The following is a 22,408-nucleotide window of genomic DNA, read 5'->3' on the forward strand; positions in this document are numbered from 1 at the left end:
GTTTGAGTAGGCTCCAGGAGTTGGTGATGGACAAAGAAGCCTAGCATGCTGCAGTCCATGAGGTCGCAAAGACTCAGACACAACTGAGTGACAGAACCTAACTGAACTGAATCAGGTAATCCATAATTCATAATTATATAGAAAATATTCCCAAGGTCTATTTCGTGAATAAACACATAATGAAGCACTTGGCCAGCTTCTGAAGTTTAATTCTAACCCTCTAAAGTGGTGAGAAATTTTTCCTTTAATTGTAACTTTTCAGAAGAAAGAAGAAAATCTCTAAGCTCCATAATAAATTTCTTGATGAAATACCCATCAAATTTCATAGAGATGGCAGAACATAAATGTGTTTTCCCAACACAATAATAATAAAATAAAATAATCAGGATAGCAGACAGATGGCTCAATTTGACAAAAAACTAGAGAGAGAATAATTTCATATTTTAATCTGTTAGAGAAATATTAAAAGGGTGAAAAGCAATCTGTGGCTCAGAATTAACCCCAGATGTGTTCAACACTATTTGAATGCAGAAGAGTTCTCTCTTTTTTTAAATATAAATTTATTTATTTTAATTGGAGGTTTTGGAAGGAGGGGGTTCAGGATGGGGAACAGAAGAGTTTTCTAATTGCATCCTTCATGTCCTTTTGCTCAGACTATAGATGATAGGATTGAAGATTAGGGGAAGAGTAAACATCAGTGCAATGGTTGTGTCCAAAACGAGTGAATAAGTGGCATTGAAATGTAAGTACATGAGGGACACACTACCAAAAGATATCAGGAAAACTGAGATGGCCTGGATAGGTACAAAAAGCCTTCTGTTGACTTTCAGTAGAAGGAATCTTCAAGATCATGATGATAATTCTTATATAGGACAGGGCAATGATTAAGACAGTAAAGATGATGGCCATAGCAAGGATCACATTCTCAATCAGAATTATGGATGTGTCTGTGCAGGCCAGGCTCAGAACTAGGACCACGTTACAGAAGATTTGATGAATTTGACTGGGACCACAGAATGGCTATGTTGAAATCATTACAATCTGAGGAAGCAGGATGAGGAAGCCAAAGATGCAGGAGCCTGCAGAAAGCTAAGCACAAAGACGGGGGAGTCATGATCATTTGATAGCAAAGAGGGTTGCAGATTGCAACATATCTGTCAATGGCCATGGTGATTAGCAAGATTCCCTCTGAATTTCCAAGTGAATGGAAGAAATACATCTGCAAGAGGCAGCCAGTAATAGAGATCGTCTTTTATTTCACTGATGAGATTGGAGATCATGTTGGGAATGATGGCTGTGGTATACCAGATTCCAGAAAGGAAAAGATACCGATGAAATTATATATGGGATTGTGAAGTCAAGTATCCAGCCTGACTACAAAAAGATCAATAGATTTCCCATGACAATAAAAATATAGATGAAAAGTAAAAGAAAGAAGTACAGAAGCCTACCTTCCTGGATCTGAGGAAAGTCAGTGATGACAAATTTATTCACTGCTGATAGGTCCATATCCCCAGCAGAACTACCTGTGAATAAAGGAAAGGGTACACACCACCTCAAAGAGATCAAACCAGTCAGTCCTAAAGGAAATCAGCCCTGAAGTACTGATGCTGAAGCTGAAGCTCCAATACTTTGGCCACCTGATGCAAAGAGTCAACTCATTGGAAAAGACCCTGATGCTAGGAAAGACTGAAGGCCAGAGGAGAAGGGGACTACAGAGAATGAGATGGTTGGACGGCATCACCAACTCAATGGACATGGGTTTGAGCAAACTCAGGGAGATGGTGAAGGACAAGGAAGTCTGGCATGCTGCAGTCCATGAGGTTGCAAAGACTTGGACACAACTTAGCGACAGACCAGTGAACAACATACCAGCTCACAAGGAAGAATATTTAGTGTATTGCTAAATAACTTGAATGAACAAGAAGAAATAACTTGAAAGTTTTGTTTTTCCCCTAATTTCATACTTTATAAAAAGTGACCAACATTTTATATTTTTTCTCACTTACTCCTCCAGAGTCACCATTGCAGAAATAGATTTTCCCAAATGCTTTCAGTGGTAAAAAATTTTTTTTAAAAAAGTTATGAGTATTTTCAGCTTCAGTTCAGTTCAGTCACTCAGTCGTGTCCAACTCTTTGCAACCCCATGAATCACAGCATGCAAGGCCTCCCTGTCCATCACCAACTCCTGGAGTTTACTCAAACTCATGTCCATTGAGTCGGTGATGCCATCCAGCCATCTCATCCTCTGTCATCCCCTTCTCCTCCTGCCCGCAATCCCTCCCAGCATCAGGGTCTTTTCCAGTGAGTCAACTCTTTGCATGAGGTGGCCAAAGTATTGGAGCTTAAGCGTCAACATCAGTCCTTACAATGAACACCCAGGACTGGTCTTTTAGAATGGACTGGTGGATCTCCTTGCAGTCCAAGGGACTCTCAAGAGTCTTCTCCAACACCACAGTTCAAAAGCATCAATTCTTTGGCGCTCAGCCTTCTTCACAGTCCAACTCTCACATCCATGCATGACCAGTGGAAAAACCATAGCCTTGACTAGACGGACATTTGTTGGCAGAGTAATGTCTCTGCTTTTTACTATGCTATCTAGGCCATAACTTTCCTTCCAAGGAGTAAGCCTCTTTTAATTTCATGGCTGCAATCACCATCTGCAGTGATTTTGGAGCCCCCCAAAATACAGTATGACACTATTTCCACTGTTTCCCCATTTATTTCCCATGAAGTGATGGAACCAGATGCCATGATCTTAGTTTTCTGAATGTTGAGCTTTAAGCCAACTTTTTCACTCTCCTCTTTCACTTTCATCAAGAGGCTTTTTAGTTCCTCTTCACTTTCTGCCAAAAGGGTTAACTTCTAATATAAGTGTTTGTATGTAAAAGTTATGCACAGGGACTTCCCTGGTGGTCAGGTGGAAAAGACTTCACCTTCCAATGCAGGGGCTGTGAGTTCTATCCCTGGTCAAGGCACTAGGATCCCACATTCCTCACAGTCAAGACATAAAACAGAAACAATGTTTTAATAAATTGAAAGACTTTAAAATTTAAAAAATAAAAAAAAAATAAAAAAAATTTAAAAAAAAATAAAATAAAATAAAAAGTAAAACAAAAACTATGTGCATGTACTACATTATGATGGACAGGGCATGACAACCAACTCCAGCATTCTTGCCTGGGGAATCTCATGGACAGAGAAGCCTGGGGAGCTACATATAGCCCACAGGGTCTCAAAGATTCATACATGACTGAGCGACTAACACACACACATGCACACATTATTTAACAATACATAATATCTTAAAGTAAGAAGCATTAGTAAAAATAAACAAAACAGAAGTACTATTATTTTCTTTTTCCACCCTTGGGCCATCTTGCACATTCCTCTTTGGAGATTTCTGTTCTAGGGCATGTAGACCAGGAGTCTACATTGAAATCTCAGTTAAGTTTGTTATTATCTATGTGTCTTTTGGCAAGTTATTTAACCCATCTGTCTCAAGTACTCATCTGCAAAATGAGATTAATAATAATACACATTCATAGATATACTGTAGGATTAAGTTAATGTCTATAAAAGACTTAAAACAGTGCTTAACAGGCAGCCTAGTGAAAGGGTAATAAAGTCCAATTCACCACATCTCTCATTTTCCTTTAACATTCTGCTTTCTGCTTCCTCCCCTACTAATCCATGAAGCTCATCTGACTATGTTAAGTAACACCCTCTCTGCTAATTACTAATAGAAACTAGCTCATAAGTTTCAGAGAATGGTTAAACATAATAAAAATGATAGTATAGCATAATATGATTTATATTATATTGTGAATTCTATAATAGTGCATTGATGGTTCAATCACTCAGACATGTCCGACTCCTTGTGACCCCATGGACTGTAGCCCCCAGGCTACTTGGGATTTCCTAGGCAAGAATACTGGAGGATTTGTCATTTCCTCCTCCAGGGGTTCTTCCCAAACCTGGGATCGAACTCACGTTTCTGCAGTCTTCTGCATTGGCAGGCCGATTCTTTACCACTGTTGCTGCTGCTGCTGCTGCTGCTGCTGCTGCTGCTGCTGCTGCTAAATCAAGTCAGTCATGCTCAACTCTGTGAAACCCCATAGATACCAGCCCACCAAGCTCCCCTGTCCCTGGGATTCTCCAGGCAAGAATACTGGAGTGGGTTGCCATTTCCTTCTCCAATGTATGAAAGTGAAAAGTGAAAGTGAAGTTGTTCAGTTGTGTCTGACTCTTCATGACCCCGTGAACTGTAGCCTACCAGGCTCCTCGGTCCATGGGATTCTCCAGGCAAGAGTACTGGAGTGGGGTGCCATTGCCTTCTCCATCTTTACCACTAGTGCCACCTGGGAAGGCCATACTGTATTACATAGTATTATGAATATTGTATGCATAGTCAGTAGTATATTATATGGTACTGAGTCACTGCGACAAACACAAGTATATATTTCTCATTTAATGCTCAAAATGCTCTAATAAGATAGGATTATTAACTCCACTTTACAAATGAGAAAACCTAGCATAGACAAAGTAAATATATTTAAATGTTTAAAGTATGTTAGAAATGTACTAAACACTCCAAAATATTGGGCACCATTACACTGGAGTATCTGCATTATATTTATTGTATTACATAAGGATCATAATTATATTTGTTGTGTTACATATATTTATTGCATTACATAAGGATAATTTATTATATTACAACTTAGTTGTTTAACGTTCTCAAGAATGAGTTCCTCCTGAAAAGGGTTGACAAGCAACATATGAGCTGGGGTCAAATAAATCAACTTGGAGCAAGGCCACCATGCACAATTATAATTAAACCCACAAGACAGTCATGAATAATCTAGCAAAGAAAACTGAGGACTGATTGGAAAGAAAAGAATGACAACTCAATTTTGATGAGAGTCATAATCAAGTCTGGACAAAGTAATCTTTCAAAAGATGGTACCATAAATGGAGTATTCTGGTTCATGTATTCCTCAGCCTAGTACCTCAGGAGGGAGGGTTTCTTCTAAACTTTCCATTGCCTCTCACCAAAATTCAAAGCCTCTAATTTTTATATGCAGTATAATAATAATGCAATCTATAATAATCTATATTATATAATAATATAATAATGCAATCTTCATGGAGTAAGATGATTCTTCTCGTGCACAGTGAGTGAATACCTTATTTCCAAGCCTGAGTCTTCTACACTTACCTCTACCAAAGACCATAGAAACTCTTCTATGTATCTGGGTCTCTTCATCCTTGATATCCTTTAAGTCCCTCAAAATGCGGACTTGCAATTATATTCACAGGTACCTCAGGGCATAACAGAAAGGGAAATGGGTTCCATAGGGGACTTCTCCCCTGCACTGCAGTAGACAGCATCACTTTCCCTCATGGGGTTAGTTATCGGAAAGCTCCCCATTGTACTCTCCTCTCATTAGTTTCCAGGTCAAAGTTTTCGATAAATATTTATTTTCTGATTGCACTCCATCATCTTGAGAAGCTACTTTCTCCAGCCCTACGATCACTGTCCTTAGCTGTGCTACAGAGCACCTGGTAAATAACAGTTTTGTCATAGTCCTGTCATTACATGAACGAAGAGATATATAAAGTCTTGAATGAATATACTGACACCTGTAAAACATGTTGAAAGAAATATATAATAGAAAATAAGATTATTTTTAAATAATCATGCGATTAGGATTTTATACCAATATTGAAATGAAGGAACAATGTTATTTTTCTTTTCCTTATGCTACAAATGTATGTGAATCTCTCCAACCTTAAACAATTCTCTTTAGTCCTGTCAACCACAGTCAATATCTTATCCTTTTCATGAGATTATTGTGTACTTAATCTACTGCTCTGTTGAAAACTCAAAGTTATTTTTTTCCAAATGTAGTTGATTTTATCTTTAATCTTCTTAAAAGATTACTTAATATGAGATTTTGGAAATATATTTTGGTATAGGAAGACATTCTTTCTCTGAAAGTTTTGTCTAACAATTCTTCTTGTGACTTGGAAGCTTATTTTCCTTGTCTTTTTGTTTATATTTTTTCTTAAAGTTAAAACTTTCAGGTGGCAAAATTGTTTTTTTAATAATGTAGCATAGGAAGAAACCATCTTTCTTTCTCATCAGATTTATTCAAATATAATTTGTATTAAAAATTTTCTGGGAAAGATTGAAGGCAAAAGGAGAAGAGGGCAGCAGAGGATGAGATGGCTGGATACCATCACCGAATCAATGGACATGAATTTACGCGAACTCCGGGAGATAGGGAAGGACAGGGAATTTGCAGGTGGTGTGCTACAGCCCATAGCGTCACAAAAACTTGATCACTATGAGTGACTGAACAACAACAATTTGGATACAAAGAACCACACATATTTAATGTGTACAACTTGATAAGTTTGAATATATTGCAAACACCCTTGACAGCATCAGAATAAAGGTAATATGCATATCCAATACCATCTAGAAGGTCCTTATACCCCTTAGTTTGTAGTTTGCTTGTTATGGTTTTCTCTGCGTTACATGTGGAGAACACAATATGAGATTTACCCCTTAGAAATTTTGAAATGCCCAATGCCATATTCTTAACTATAGGCACTATGTTATACAGCAGATTTATAGAACTTATTCATGTATCATGGTTGAAACTCTATACTTACTGAACAACTCCTCATTTCCCTCGCCTCTCAATTCCCAGCAACCATAATAATATTCTCTGCTTCTGTGAGTTTGACTATTTTATATACTTCATATAAGTGGAATCATATAGTGTTTTAGTTTCTGTTGTTAGGTTCATTTAGCTTAATATCTTCCAGATTTATTAATATTATTGCAAATGGTAGAGTTTCTCTCTTTTTTAAAAAACTAAATAATGCTCCACTATGCATGTATATCACAATTTTTAATCAGGTTATCTCATGATGTACACTTGGGTTGCTTCCATTTCCTGGCCGTTGTGGATAGTGCTTCAATAAACATAGGAGTGCAAATATCTCTCAGTGATCCTGACTTCAATTCTTTTAGATGTATATCCTGAAGTGGGACTACTAGATCATATGGTACTTGAATTTTTAATTTTTTGGGAATCTCCATCAGTTCAGTTCAGTTCAGTCGCTCAGTTGTGTCCGACTCTTTGCAACCCCATGAATCGCAGCACGCCAGGCCTCCCTGTCCATCACCAACTCCCGGAGTTCACTCAGACTCACCTCCATCGAGTCAGTGATGTCATCCAGCCATCTCATCCTTTGTCGTCCCCTTCTCCTCCTGCCCCCAATCCCTCCCAGCATCAGAGTCTTTTCCAATGAGTCAACTCTTTGCATGAGGTGGCCAGAGTACTGGAGTTTCAGCTTTAGCATCAGTCCTTCCAAAGAAATCCCAGGGTTGATCTCCTTCAGAATGGACTGGTTGGATGTCCTTGCAGTCCCAGGGACTCTCAAGAGTCTTCTCCAACACCACAGTTCAAAAGCATCAATTCTTCGGTGCTCAGCCTTCTTCACAGTCCAACTCTCACATCCATACATGACCACAGGAAAACCCATAGCCTTGACTAGATGGACTTTAGTCGGCAAAATAATGTCTCTGCTTTTGAATATGTTGTTTTCCATATCTATGTACCATTTTACATACCCACTATACAAGGGTTCCAATTTCTCTGTCACCTCACCAATATTTGTTCTCTTTTGTTTTTTGGTTAATAGCCATCTTAACTGGTGTGAGAAGATATTTCATTGTAGTTTTGATTTGCATTTCCTTGATGGTTAATAAGTGCTAGTTGCTCAGTCGCATCTGACTCTTTGTGACTTCATGCACGATAGCCCATCAGACTCCTCTGTCCATGGAATTCTCCAGGCAAGAATAGTGGAGTGGGTTGCTGTTACCTTCTCCAGGAGATCTTCTGACCCAGGGATCGAACCCCAGTTTCCTGAAGCACAGGCAGATTCTTTATCGTCTGAGCCACCATAATGTTTTAATGCTGAATTTTTTTTATATATACCTGTTAGCTAAGTGTATGTCTTATTTGAAGAAATATCTGTTCAAATACTTTACCCATTTTAATTGAGTTATTTGAGGGGGTCCTTATATATTTGGGGGTTTCCCTGGTGGCTCAGACAGTAAAGAATCTGCCTGCAATGTGGAGACCAGGGTTTGATCCCTGGATTGGGAAGATTGCCTGGAGAAGGAAACAGCAACTCACTCCAGTATTCTTGCCTGGAGAATTCCATGAACAGCGGAGCCTGATGGGCTACAGTCCATGGGGTTGCAAAGAGTCAGAAATGACTGGGTGACTAACAAATGTTTTAGAAATTATCACCTCCTCAGATACATGGTTTGCAGATATTTCTCTCATTCTGTCAGTTGCCTTTTTGTTCTGTTGATTATTTCCTTTGCTATACAGTAGTTTTTAGTTTGATGTAGTCCCACTTGTCTTTTTTTTTTTTCCTGCTTGTCTATTTTTATTTTTGTTGCCTGTGCTTTTGGTGTCATATGCAAAAAGTCATTGCCAAAATTGATGCCAAGGGTATTTTCCTCTGTTTTCTTCTAGGAATTTTACAGTCCCAGGTCTTATGTGAAACAGTCTCTTCTGTCTGCTGATTCAATTATTCTTTAGCTCAAAAACAATTTCCTTTAATTTCAATTATTATATTTCTTCTACTTTGTTTCTTTGTGAAATTTCTATATTCATATGTATGGTAGAGGATGACATGATTGGATGGCATCACTGACTCAATGAACATGAATTTGAGCAAACTCTAGGAGACAGTGAAAGACAGGGAAGCTGCAGTCCATGGGGTCACAAAAAGTCAGACATAACTTACCTACTGAACAACAATAACAACAATATATGGTTTGTAGAATAAGTGAATATATTCCCTATATATTTCTTTCCTTACATTGAATCTTAGACTTTTCATGTTGGTTCTTTTTTTCTGGAATATGTCCTTTAGGCTTTCTTCTAAGTCATTATTTTCATTTTTGTAGTATTCAATTTATTCAATATTTCTATTACATTTTATTTTTGTATTCTTTATTTGCCAGTGTTTTTACTAATAGATATTAATACTATTTTCACAAATCTCATTGAACATTTAAATAAAAATTATTTTACTTATTTTTAATTAGATTTATTCTGTTTCATTTGTTTCCAATCCTCAAATATCTATCTCTATTTCATTATAGTAATTCTTCAAGTAATTATTGAGCCATGCATTAAACACATTTAATGGTCTTATAGCACTCAGTGTAGGGGAAGACTAAAGTAATTATTTTACAAAAGGATAATCTGGGTGTGTGGATATATTTGTGTGTGTTCATGTATGTGACTACATATACAGATACAAAACTAACTAGAGAAGAATGTGTTAATGATCTAATGGCTCATCACAAACATGGAAGCATCTGCCATGAAGTCTGACATCAGCTGTAGATGACTGTCTCTGTGCCGAAAAGTTGTACGTTTCTGTTTTTGTTTTAGCAGCCTGAGATTACTTGGATATTTAATCACTTCTCTGGCTTGTGTATTTCAGACTTACTTTTCATACACTTCTCTGAACACAGCTCAAGGGACAGCTCCACTGTGATTCTATTTGATTCTATTTCTTGTATCTGGAGCTTCCAAATGCACCATGACTTCTCAGCATCTGCTTTTCCAGGTTTTGATCTTTTTTTTTTTCATAGCTTATGTGTAGAATTATATCCATTTTCATCCCTAGATTCTTTTATCTTATTTCCTCTATCAATATCTGTTGATAAGTATAGTCTTCAATTGGACCTTGTATGTATGTATACTGGGGTAACAATTCAAGTTTAGGGATAAATTGAGGGCAATTGTTTACAGTATTTATAGTATTTTGGTTTTATATTATTTTACTTTTTGTATGTTCTGATTTACTGTTCAGTTCAGTTTAGTCGCTCAGTTGTGTCTGACTCTTTGCGACCCCATGAATCGCAGCACGCCAGGCCTCCCTGTCCATCACCAGCTCCCGGAGTTCACTCAGACTCACATCCATCGAGTCAGTGATGCCATCCAGCCATCTCATCCTCTGTCATCCCCTTCTCCTCCTGCCCCCAATCCCTCCAGCATCAGAGTATTTTCCACTGATTTACTGTAGTTTTTATATATTCAGCTTTGATCATTTCTGGACTACCCAACAGATTCAGCTGGTGCTTTAGACACTTCAAATCAAATATATTAATTCTTTCTTGAAAGGAATGTGACATATGGTATTTCAAGGTATAAAAATGGCCATTATGAATGTCCTTGGACAATACAAAGAGAACAAAAATAAAAGCAAGAGAAGTAACTCAGAAAGGTCTGTATCTTTCTTTAATTATATGTATTATCTCTTTATTCATCATCTATCTACTTTTTATCATTTCAGAGTGTGTTTGAAATCACATTAAATCAAATAGCCTAATTCAATCAAATTGGACAAATTCAACCAAAATAATTAAAGTGAAGATTAATTCCACTTGGCCCCAGAAAAACAATATTAACAAAACTCTATGAATAATAATCATACATAAATGTCCCTAAGTATGAGATTTCCTTTCCTATATATCATTCTTTACTATAGCATTCTTTAAAACATCCAAAATAAATGCAAATGCAATAATAAATGCAAATTAGTGGCAAATAAGAGTAATAACTAACACTTATTTTTGCATTTGCCCTATGTTGTAAAACATTCTAATTACTTTCATAGGGTAATTCACTCAGTTTTTATAACAACTATATGAAGTTCTACCTTCAATATATATTACTTTTATACCCATTTCATAGATGATGAAACTAAGATGCAGAGTGATTAATTAACATCTTTCTCAAGGTCTCAAAGCTAGTATGTGGACCAGTGAAATATGGACCTCACCCTCCTCTCTAGATCTTATGCTTTTAACTGCTATATTTTGTAACTTTCAGTTGTTACTAATGCCTATAACATAATAATAATAATATAATAATTTTAAAACATATTAACAATAAAATTGATGTTCATAAACAACAAAATAAAGGTTTAAGAAAGCAAACAACAATAAAATTAATGCTCAAATATATTTTGATGGCTTAAACATCATATTTCCTTTCTATTATTTATCTATCTGTTCAAGTCTATACAGGTAGTTATTGATATCTTAATTGAATACATATAAATGTAATAAGCAGGTACATGGGAAGAAGAACTGGGATAAACAGAAAATATCAGTATGACAATAAATTAGTATTATGTTAATTTTAGGATCTAGAATATTACAGTGACATCCAAATTGAGAGATTTGAATGATCAATCAATTCTTGGGATCTAACATTAGCTTTCAGATGCATAAAATATCTTCTGAAGGCAGAGAAGCTTCTTAATTGCAATCTTCATATCCTTGTTTCTCAAGCTGTAAATGATAGGATTGAAACAGGGAGCAAGAACTGCAAACATCAGTGCAATGATTTTGTCCAAAATTGGTGGGAAAGTGGCAGAGAAACGCAGGTACATGAGGGATACACTGCCATAGAACATCAGAAAGACACCAAGATGAGATGCACAGGTAGAAAAGGCCTTCTGACGGCCTTCAGCAGAGGGAATTCTTAGGATCACAGTGATGATTCTGATATATGAGAGGGCAATTATCAAGACAGAGAAGATGATAGCAATAGCATGAATCACATCCTCAATCAAAATCATGGATGTGTCTGTACATGCCAAGCGTAGCACAGGTTCAAAGTCACAGAAGATCTGGTGGATTTGGTTTGGCCCACAGAAGGGCAGTGTGGAAATCCATGCAATCTCTGGTAGCAACACAAGAAAACCAAAGATACAGGCGCCTATAGAGAGCTGAGTGCACAGCCGGGGCGTCATGATGGTTGGGTAGTGGAGAGGATTACAGATGGCAACATACCTGTCAATGGCCATGGTAGTCAACAGAATCCCCTCTGAATTGCCCAGTGAGTGGAAGAAGTACATCTGCAAGAGGCAGCCAGTTACGGAGATAGTCTTCTTCTTACTGACAAGATTGGAGAGCATTTCGGGAATGGTGGCTGTAGTGTACCAGATCTCCAAAAATGAGAATATGCTGATGAAATTATACATGGGATTGTGCAGATGAGTATCCATCCTGACTGCAAAACACACAATGAGATTCCCCATAATGATGAATATGTAGATGATTAACAAAGGAATAAAGAAGAGGAGGTTACCATCTTCAAACTTGGGAAATCCAGAAAAGAAAAATTCTGTCACCATAGACGTTTGGTTACTTCTCACCATGGTCTCGGCAGCCTTAATTGTTATACATAAAAAGACACAACTCACTCCCTAAATGAAGTGTGAAGGATCGGGTCAATTATGTTATATGAGTACAAAGAACAACACTTGAGATAAATTATTTACTTCTATCATTCTTTGATTCATTAAATAAATATTCATTTATTGCCTATTGTGTGCCTCGGGCCTCCCAGGTGATGCAGTGATAAGGAACCCTCCTGCCAATGCAGGAAATTCAAGAAGGGTGGGTTTGATCCCCAGGTTGGGAGGATCCTCTGGAGCAGGAAATGGCAACCCACTCCAGTATTCTTGCCTGGAGAACTCCATGAACAGAGGAGCCTGATGGGCTACAGTCCATGGGGTCACAAAGAGTTGGACATGACTGAGCACACACACACATGTGCCAAACACAACTGCAGGTTTATTGAGTTCAGTAGTGAAGAAAATAGTCTCTACTTTCATGAACCTTATATACTAATTAAGGAGACAGATAATCAAATAAAGTATTAATAATGTCATGTCTATAAGCCCATAGTAACCATAATAAAGTAGAATATTAGGGGTACTATTAATAATCACATTTTTATAAGAATTCACAAAATCATTACTAACCACATGCTAAATTCTCTAATGACTTTTGGCTATAGATTAGAAAAATCAAAACTTTTAGTTTGTATGGTGATGTAATCATCATAAAATTACATTTTGCATTTTCTGGAACATCCTCAGTTTCCAATAGTATGCTTCTTTATCAGGCCACAGAGCAGCTTTGAGTGTAGCTAGAGAAGAGAATAAGGCTTTCAGACACACATATCGATATAGAGATTTGGTAGGAAACTCCAGCAGCAGCAAAAGTAAATCTAGTAGAAATTGGCCACCACAGAATGAAAGGACTGGTGAAAAATTCAGCACTAGAACATTTTGTAAGTATGAAGGAGGCCCAGTAGGTGAACTGTGGGCTCTCTCTTGGGAATCTGGTTCTTGAAATCTTTTCAATCAGATTCCTAAAACATCAATCTGTTAGAGATATTGAAAAGAAGAAGAGATTCTGAATGAACAACTGTCTCCCTATTCAGTTTTCTCAGTTGAATTACAAAAAAAGTTGATTTTCTTAGAATTGGAACTTTAAGGTTAGTAGATTTGGAGAAAGAAGCTGAAATTCTTCAAGGAAAAAACTCAAAGATAATGACATACATTGCTTAGCTTTTGGATTTAGGGGTTTAAGATGGATGCATAAAAATGTGAAGACAATAAGATATTGATAATTGTATGGAAATGGAGGCCTAGAAACTGATATTCCCATGACATTCAAGAGAAATTATAACAGAAATAATAATTAATAACATAAAAGGTCATATTCTTAAAGACCAATTATTAGAGTTTAAAACATGTAAGTAGAATAATTACTATATGTTGATAGTCCTAGAATGGGAGAAAATCAATGATATAAATTCATGGTAAAATTTTATGAGAAAAGTTGTTAACTGAGTCATTCCTGTGAACTTTAATGTCTTTGCATGACACAACTAAGGTTGAAGGTATCAAAGTATGTGCCAAAGAAAATAATTTTTAGGTAACAGCAATGTAAGGAAAAGGAGAATACTAATAAAACATTTTCCCTGGAACTTTTCTCAGCCTAGAAACACAAGAGAAGTGGAAGAGTTGGCAACTTTCATCTGAAAATGGTATTGTTTTTATAAAAGAGATTCACATAAGTTAAGCAAGAAGGTAAATAGACATATAGACACAGAGAAGACTATTTGCCAAGGGAAAAATGCCAGTGGGTATTCATAGGAAAGAATAGGAAGGAACGGTATTAGTTGGGATTAGTAGGAACAAGGCTATATTAGGAAAGTCTTGGGGACATTCACAGAAGAAGGTAAGAAACAGGACTGACTTCAAATTCATAGAAATGTTAGGCTATCCCAACACCCAAAGGGAAAGAATCGGAAGGGAAAGAATCATAAAGGAAAGAATTACACTTTTAAATAAAGGACGTGGATTTAAGAGTTTAATGCACAGGAATAAAATAATAAGAGAGTGGAAGATCCTTCTTGCTCTACCTTCCACCTCAAAAATACATGGACAGTGAAGAAACTGGCTCCTGATGAAAAATCTGTATGAGTTTTCAGATGTTTCCCAGCAGACTCTCCAGGAGATAGATGCTCGTTCCACTCCTGATTTGTGCACAGCCAGGTCATCAGTCTCTGAAGGGAGTTGCAGTAAAAGACCCAGAGTCCGCTGGTCATTCATGCTTTCTGAACAATTACATTCACCCCGGCATTTTCATTCCTAAGTTGCTTTAGCTGAAGTCTTGGACCAAAGTACCAAAGTCATCCTCAGGTATCTCTACTGAGACCTCCTTATGGGAGGAGAAGGAAAACCCTTTGAGATACTTTTCTCCTCTCTGACTTAGCTCACTCTGTGACTTCCCTTCTATTTCAATGTCTATAAAATGGTACAGCCTTTTGTTCAGAGCCCGTTCAACACTGCAATGACCTCCAAGTCTGTGTTGATACCCCTGATGCTTAACTGGTGCTCAGTTTTGTAGGAGATATGAAACGGGGCTGGGATGGGGGGAATTGGTCCTTTCTCCAGTCACACTATCAAGGTAAGTGATTCAAAGCTTCAATTTTACTCTCACTTGTTTCCGTTGTTGCTTTAACCCACTGTTTTGACACCTGGCAATTCAACGCTCTTAGATCAGCTGAACTCAGGAAGAGATTAAGGAAAGGAGCAAAGAAGAGTTACATGAGCTCCATTTACAAATTAGTGGAGAAATGACTACTGCCAATTCCTTAGAACTGCGACATTTTGGACCTCTAAAGTAGTCACAGCTACTGGCTTCTTGGGTTTCTAGCATCTCTATTTATTTCCTCTAAGTGATTAGTAGTAATCCTTTCAATAGAATCCAGGTGCTTATATTTTAGCAAAATCAATATTGTACTCTACAGAGCTTCATAAGAAATTTATCTGTTGGAGACTGGGAGAAGAGAAATGAGCTGACCCAATCCCATTGGATTCCCTGGTGGCTCAGAGGTTAAAGTGTCTGCCTGCAATGCAAGAGACCTGGGTTCGATCCCTGGGTTGGGAAGATCCCCTGGAGAAGGAAATGGCAACCCACTCCAGTACTCTTGCCTGGAGAATCCCATGGACAGAGGAGCCTGGTGGGCTACAGTCCATGGGGTCACAAAGAGTCATTCACGACTGAGCAACTTCACTTTCACTTTCAGAACCCCATTGGAGAAAGGAAGACGTGCATTAAAAAACTGATCTGGATTTAGAGACTAGTCAATTTGAGTCAGTACTCTGGGATATGATTTTCAGGAATAGGCTACTGATACTACTTTATCTCTCTTTATTCATGTTCTCATTTGGTTTATATTCATTTCATTGGGAACAGAAACCAGTATGTAAAATGACTTACTTTTGGACCAGAGTTAATTTAGAGAAACTCTGAAGGTGTGAAAGCAGAGAAACATAGTATTTAGGGAAAAGGTGTTAATTATTCAACCCATCACGCCTCAGATAAAACATAACATTATCACTGGTTTTAAATCTATCACCTCCCTTCTGATCCTAATTCCATTCATGCAGTCTCAAATATGTTCCCAAATATTGGTATTTAAGTTAACAGAAGAAGCCCTAGCTAAGTGTCTTTTCTTTCTACTTGGGAATAAATTTACTTTCTCATTAACATTGGACCAATCTCATCTTGGACCCGTGTGCATTTTCCTCTTACCTCTGGCAGAAACAATGAGGTCCCTTCCCTGTCCAGCATTTAAGCAGTTCAAGTCCCTTCAGTACCTCAGATAGGATTGTTATACCTGTCTAAAATCTTCTTGGGGATATTTCTCTACCAAAATATTCCCCCTGATGACTGAAGAAAAATAGCAGTTCTATTTCCCCATGGGTTAATTAGTAGAACCCTTCTCCTCTGGTCTTTTCTCATTAGTTCTCCTTTCTGTTAAGAACTCTAAGAGTCTTCCTTAACTATGACCACTTTTGATAGATATGCTCAGAATCAATACACATAAATACCATTATTCTGAAGAATTGCTTTCAACAGAATCAGGGTTTGTTTTTTTTTGTAGTGTGTTTTGTTGTCATTTTGTTTTTAACTATTCTCTGATTTTTCAAGGCCTGTTGAATTTCCCTGAGGAAGATACAATATCATTTGCAATAGCATTGTTAATTATAGCACACTATGCCATGATAAACTTGTTTACTTTGCTGAAGATACTTCTCTACCACAAGCTCTAAATATAGACCACTACCTTTCAGTTTGAGCCCACATATACAGGATTAGTTCCAGTGGTTCCAGTGAAGATTTTAGCATAATGTGGGGATACCAATCATCTCTATATGGCAAAGAAAATCACACAATCTTAACTCTTCCCTGTATCCATGCCCTTTGCAAGCTAATTTGGCAGCTCTTTCTAGTGCAGTGGTAAACAATCTGCTTGCCAGTGCAAGACAGGCAAGAGATGCAGGTTTGATTCTGAGTCATGAATATCCCCTGGAGACAGGAATGGCTATCCACTCCAGGATTCTTGTCTGGAGAATTCCATGGAGAGAGGAGTCTGGTGGGCTACAGTCCACAGGGTCACAAAGAGTTGGACATGACTGAGCATTCATACACTTACTCACTCTACCAAGAAGTGAAATTTCTTTCCCTCCTCTAAGTGCCCCTTTTGTTGACTATGAGGGCTACTCCATTTCTTCCAAGGGACTTTTGCCCACAGTAGTATATATGATGGTTATCTAATTAAATTCTCCCATTCCCATCCATTTTAGTTCTCTGATTCTTAAAATGTCAGTATTCACTCTTGCCATCTCCTGTTTGGCCACATCAAATTAAACTTGATTTATGGACCTAACATTCCAGGTTTGTATGCAAAATTGTTCTTTACAGTATCAGACTTAATTTTGACCACCAGACAAATCCACAAACGGGCATCGTTTCCACTTTGGCTCAGCCTCTTCACTCTAGAGCTTTTTCTCAACTCTTCCCCAGTAGCATGTTGGACATCTACTGACCTGGGAAGCTCATCTTTTGGCCTTTTCATACTGTTCATGGGGTTCTCAAGGCAAGAGTGCCAAAGTGGTTTGTCATTCCCTTCTCCAGTGGATCAAATTTTGTCGGAATTCTCCACCATGACCCAACCATCTTGGGTGGCCCTGCACAGCATGGCCCATAGATTTACTGAGTTAGACAAGGCTGTGATCCACGTGATCATTTCAGTTAGTTTCCTGTGATTGTGGTTTTCATTCTGTCTGCCATCTTATAGATGAGAATAAGAGGATTGTACAGGCTTCCTGATGGGAGGGACTGGCTGTTGGGAAAACTGGGTCATGCTCTGGTGTACAGGGTCTGCTCAGTAAATCCAATTTTCTGCTGATGGGTAGGTATGTACTCCCGCCCTGTATTTTGACCTGGGGCTGCCCAGTCCTGGAGTCTGCAGTCTCTGTGGTAGAGCTATAGTCTCTATAAGGGCTTCCCTGTTAGCTCAAATGGAAAAGAATCTGAATACAATGTGGGAGACCTGGGTTCAATCCATGGGTCAGGAAGATGTCCTGGAGAAGGGCATTGCAACCCACTCCAGTATTCTTGTCGGGAGAATCCCATGAACAGAGAAGTCTGACCAGCTACAGTCCATGAGATCATGGAGTCAGACATGACTGAGCAATTAACACTTTCACAGTCTCTATGGTAGGGCTAATGACAACCTTCTCCTAGAGGACTTATGCCAATATGCCACATCTCTAAAGACTGCTGCTGCCAGTGCCCCGACCCTGCAGCAGGCCACTGTAGAGACCTATGCCTCTGGCGGAGACTCACAAACACTCACAGGCAAGTCTGGCTCAGTTTCTTGTGGGTTCACTTCTCCTCTCCCCTGGGTTCCTGGTGCACATAAGAGTGGGTTTGTGCCCTCCAAAAGTCTCTGTTTCCCCAGTCCTATAGAAGTTCTGTAATCAAATCCCACTGACCTTCAAAGTCAGATTTCCTGGGGATTCCCAGTCCCTTTAAGAGATCCCCAGGTTGGGAAGTCTGTTGTAGGGCCTAGAACCTTTGCAGCAGTGTGAGAACTTCTTTTGTATAATTGTTCTTCAGTTTCTAGGTGACCCACCCAGTGGCTTTATGGAAGGACTAATGGCAACCTTCTCCAAGAGGACTTATACCTCACAGAACTGCTGCTGCCAGAGCCTGTGTCGCCACAGCAGGCCACTGTTGACCCATGCCTCTGAAGGAGACCCTCAAACCCTCACAGGCAGATCTGGCTCAGTCTTTTGTGGGGTCTCTTTTCCTCTCCCTGGGTCACAAAGAATCGGACACTCCTGAGCAACTGAACAAGTCCCCCTTTTAAATTGATTTGGCTGTAGGATGCAACAGAAGAATTTATGTGCCAGTAATGAGATGAGTCTCTAGAAGCCCATGTACTCAGCCTCTATATTAACACCCCAGCTAGCCATTATATACACAATAGGGGCTAGCCTGCTGCAAGATGAAAGACATGGGAGAGAGTATAACTGTCTTAGCCAGACAGAGCATTGTCCTAGTTCAGTCGGTTCTAACCAAACAGTTGCTGACTCTTAATGCATGAGTGAACCAGGACTAGAAGAACTAGCTATTTGACTACAGTGAAAATTAACCCATAGATTAAGAGACAGAGAGATAGTTTATGTTTCAAGCTCTAATTCTGGGGGCAGTCTGTTTTATAACAGAAAAGCATTACTGTGTTCCCATAATTCATCTTTTCCACCTCCACATTTGCTGCACTCCAACTTGCATTCATGGGCTTCCTAGCTGGCTCAGAAGTAAAGACTCACCTGCCAATGGGGGAGACACAGGAGACAGGAGTTTGATCCCTGGGTCAGGAAGATCCCCTGGAGGAGAAAATGGCAACCCACTCCAGTATTCTTGCCTGGATAATCCCATGGACAGAGGAGTCTGGCAGGCTATAGCATATGGAGTTGCAGAGCTGAACACGACTAAGCGACGGAGCGTGCACACAATTTGCATTCATACAGCAGCAGGGATGTTATTCTAAGAATCTAATAGCTTACTTCAATGTCTTCAGTGTCTTCAGCTGGAACAAATTCCAGTATCTCATAATATGCGCTGCAAGTTGGCATATTTTGCTACTAATCTTCATCTCATGACTCTTACTGTGTTCCATTTGCGTGTGTGCATTTGGTTCCTTTAAAATGGTTTTCTTAGAAACCCAGCTATTTCTAACCTCAGGATATTTGCACAATTGTTTTATCTTATAAATTTCCCTGGCTGATTCCTTCTCAGTATTCAACTATCAGTTTAAATGCTACTTCATCAAAAAAGCATTCTCTGTCACTACTTCTAGATATATTAATTCTTTTGACATATTGCTAAATTGCTCTAGAAAAGATTATACTATTTTAACATCATGTCAGTACTGTCAGAGAGTGTATATTTATTTTCATCATATTAAAATTGCCATCATTTTTAAAAGCAACACTTGTTTTTTAATAAAATGTGATACTTTATTATAAATAAATTAGAAAACTAGAAGCAAATACAAAGTTAAAAATAGAAACGGCTTATTAAATACTCATCCAAAGACAGCAAAAATTAAAGACCTAATTTCATCAATTTTTCAAACTTATCACAATCCATTAGGGAGTGGTGAAATCAGTTCTAAAAATGATTTTAAAGAAATAGAATGGGGAAAGGAAGTAAAGAAAAGATAAGAAGTAGCATATGGATTAAGCATAAGTATTCTTCTGTAAAAATACTGTTTTAGCTATAAATATGGATGTGAACATACATTTATGTAGATATATGTATCCTATATTATGTTTAAAATATATTGTGACTCACCCTTAACTAAGTATTTTAATGATTCCACTTGCTCCTTATTACCTTATTTCTCTGTTTTCAGTAGTAGTAAAACTCCATGAAAGAATTATCTGTAATTGAAATTTCCAATTTTTCTTTGATTCTTTTCTATCCAACTACTCAAGTCAGGCTTTTACTTTCACCATCTCATGCATACTTCTCTTATTTATTTAACAATGATCTCCAAGTGTTTAAGTTCAAACTCAACCTTCAGTCTTTACCTTACTTGACTATTTTGCAGAATTTAACAATCACTTCTTTCTTGATGTATTCTGTTCACTTGACTTTCAGAATGCTTTATCTTTATTCTTCTGTCTTATTGATCATGACTTCTGAGTCAGGTTTTCACTAGCTTTTACTGCTACCTAGATTATTCATTATTTTCTCTCCTCATAGTCCCATGAATCACAATTTTATTCAAATTTTTATTCAAATGTAACCTTATAAGAGGTGCCAATTATGATCTCCCTACCCACACCAAATCCTATTATCTTGCAATAGCTTTATTTTTCTGTTTCATAAAGACCAGATGATTTTATTCTATTTTGGATTTTTTTCTTATTTTTAATATTTTTTTGATAACTTCCCTCATCATAGTGCAAGTTGCTAAATGGCAGGGAACTTTTTTAGTCTCATCACAAGCACTGAAAATAGTGCTTGGCATAGTAGCCTTAGTAAACATTTGCTGTATGAATAACAAAATGGGTCATGTTGTTATTTCTTTAGTTGGTTAATATCTTTTAAACTCAACAAGGTTTTAGAAATGTTTGATAGAATCAAAACTTATTATTTGTATTTTGCACTAAGGAATTTGTGTATATTTAGTATTTTATGCAGTTGCATTATTTAAGATAATTTGACCTATTAGAATAATAAATCTACCTTGCAATTATAATTTTAGATTTCTAACTGAGCAATTAATTCATACATTTAAATTTATTTATTTATTTACTTTTGGCTTTGCTGGGTCTTCATTGCAGTGTGGGCTTTCTCTAGTTGCAGAGCACAGGGTCTAGGCATGTGAGCTTCAGTGCTTGTGGCATATGGGCTTGAGTTGTGGTTCCTAGGCCCTAGAACGTAGGCTTGATAGTGGTGGTATACAGGCTTAGTTGCTCCACAGCATGTGGGGTTCTCCCAGACCAGAGATTAAATCTGTGTCTCCTGCATTAGCAGGCAGATTCTTTACCACTGAGCCCCCAGGGAAGCCTTTACTTTTTAAAAAAATTTATAGTTTATAAAATGCACACAGTAAATCAAGATTTTGCACTTTATTATTTAAAATTTAAATCTTACTATATTTGTCACAGCATTAAAACACTTAAAAGTATTTAGGATAGCCATATTTATAACTTACTTTTTACTTTTGGAGAGTTTTTTTAAGATTATAAAGATTGTTTTTTAAAACTTGTGGAGTCTTTGTTTATTGAGTCAGAAAATCGAGGTACTTAAAAGCAAAATAGTATATATCATGTGCTGTGCTGTGCTTAGTCATGTCCGACTCTTTATGACCGCGTGAACTAAATAGCCCACCAGGCTTCTCTGTCCATGGAGATTCTCCAGGGAAGAATATTAGAGTGGGTTGCCATGCCCTCCTCCAGGGGAGCTTCCCAACTCAGGGATTGAATCCAGGTGTCCTGCATTTCAGGCGGACTCTTTACTGCCTGAGCCACCAGGGAGGCCCAAGAATTCTGGAAGGAGTAACCTATCCATTCTCCAGGGAAACTCCCTGACCTGGGAGTCAAACTCCCTGACCCAGGGGTCTCCTGCTTGCAAGCAAATTTTTTACTAGCTGAATTACCAGAGAAACCCAGTGTATACCATATTTAAATGTAATTTTAAGTGATTTAATTGTCAAGTTTATAAACCAGACCAAATATTTGTAAAACACCTTTAATAGTGAATAATAAAATCTGTTAGATCTATAAATGGAATACTAAGCTTTTAAACCAGGAGTTCAAAGGTAAAAAGGCTAGATTTCTAAACAGTAACCTCAAATAAGTTCATTTTAATTTTACAACCAAGAAAAGTCTATATACTTTTCTTTACTCCCCCAAATTTTCTAATGGGTATCAAAAAACTCACATTAATAGAGGAGATAATTTTCATTTACTGGAGTGAGAGGGGATATAGGATAGCACTGGTTCCCTGAGGCATGAGAGGAAACGGGGCCTGGAGCTGATCCAAAGTTGAGAGCTAGCACCGTCTTCCACCCTAACACTCCCAAGTGCATTTAAGAATTTATCTCCCTGATCAAAG

At 37.8% G+C, this 22,408-nt stretch overlaps 1 protein-coding gene and 1 pseudogene across 1 annotated transcript; both read right to left on the reverse strand.

Annotated features, from left to right (window-relative positions):
* Nucleotides 1–597: 597 nt before the first annotated feature.
* Nucleotides 598–2,992, reverse strand: LOC138437674 (olfactory receptor 6K3-like; annotated as a pseudogene).
* An 8,336-nt stretch (nt 2,993–11,328) lies between these two features.
* Nucleotides 11,329–12,279, reverse strand: LOC138430051 (olfactory receptor 6K3-like). Its single transcript, XM_069571761.1, has one exon. It carries the CDS (start codon nt 12,277–12,279, stop codon nt 11,329–11,331), a length of 951 nt encoding a protein of 316 aa, XP_069427862.1.
* Nucleotides 12,280–22,408: the final 10,129 nt, after the last annotated feature.

This window comes from Ovis canadensis, chromosome 1, assembly GCF_042477335.2.
Source record: "Ovis canadensis isolate MfBH-ARS-UI-01 breed Bighorn chromosome 1, ARS-UI_OviCan_v2, whole genome shotgun sequence".
Lineage (NCBI taxonomy): Eukaryota > Metazoa > Chordata > Mammalia > Artiodactyla > Bovidae > Ovis > Ovis canadensis.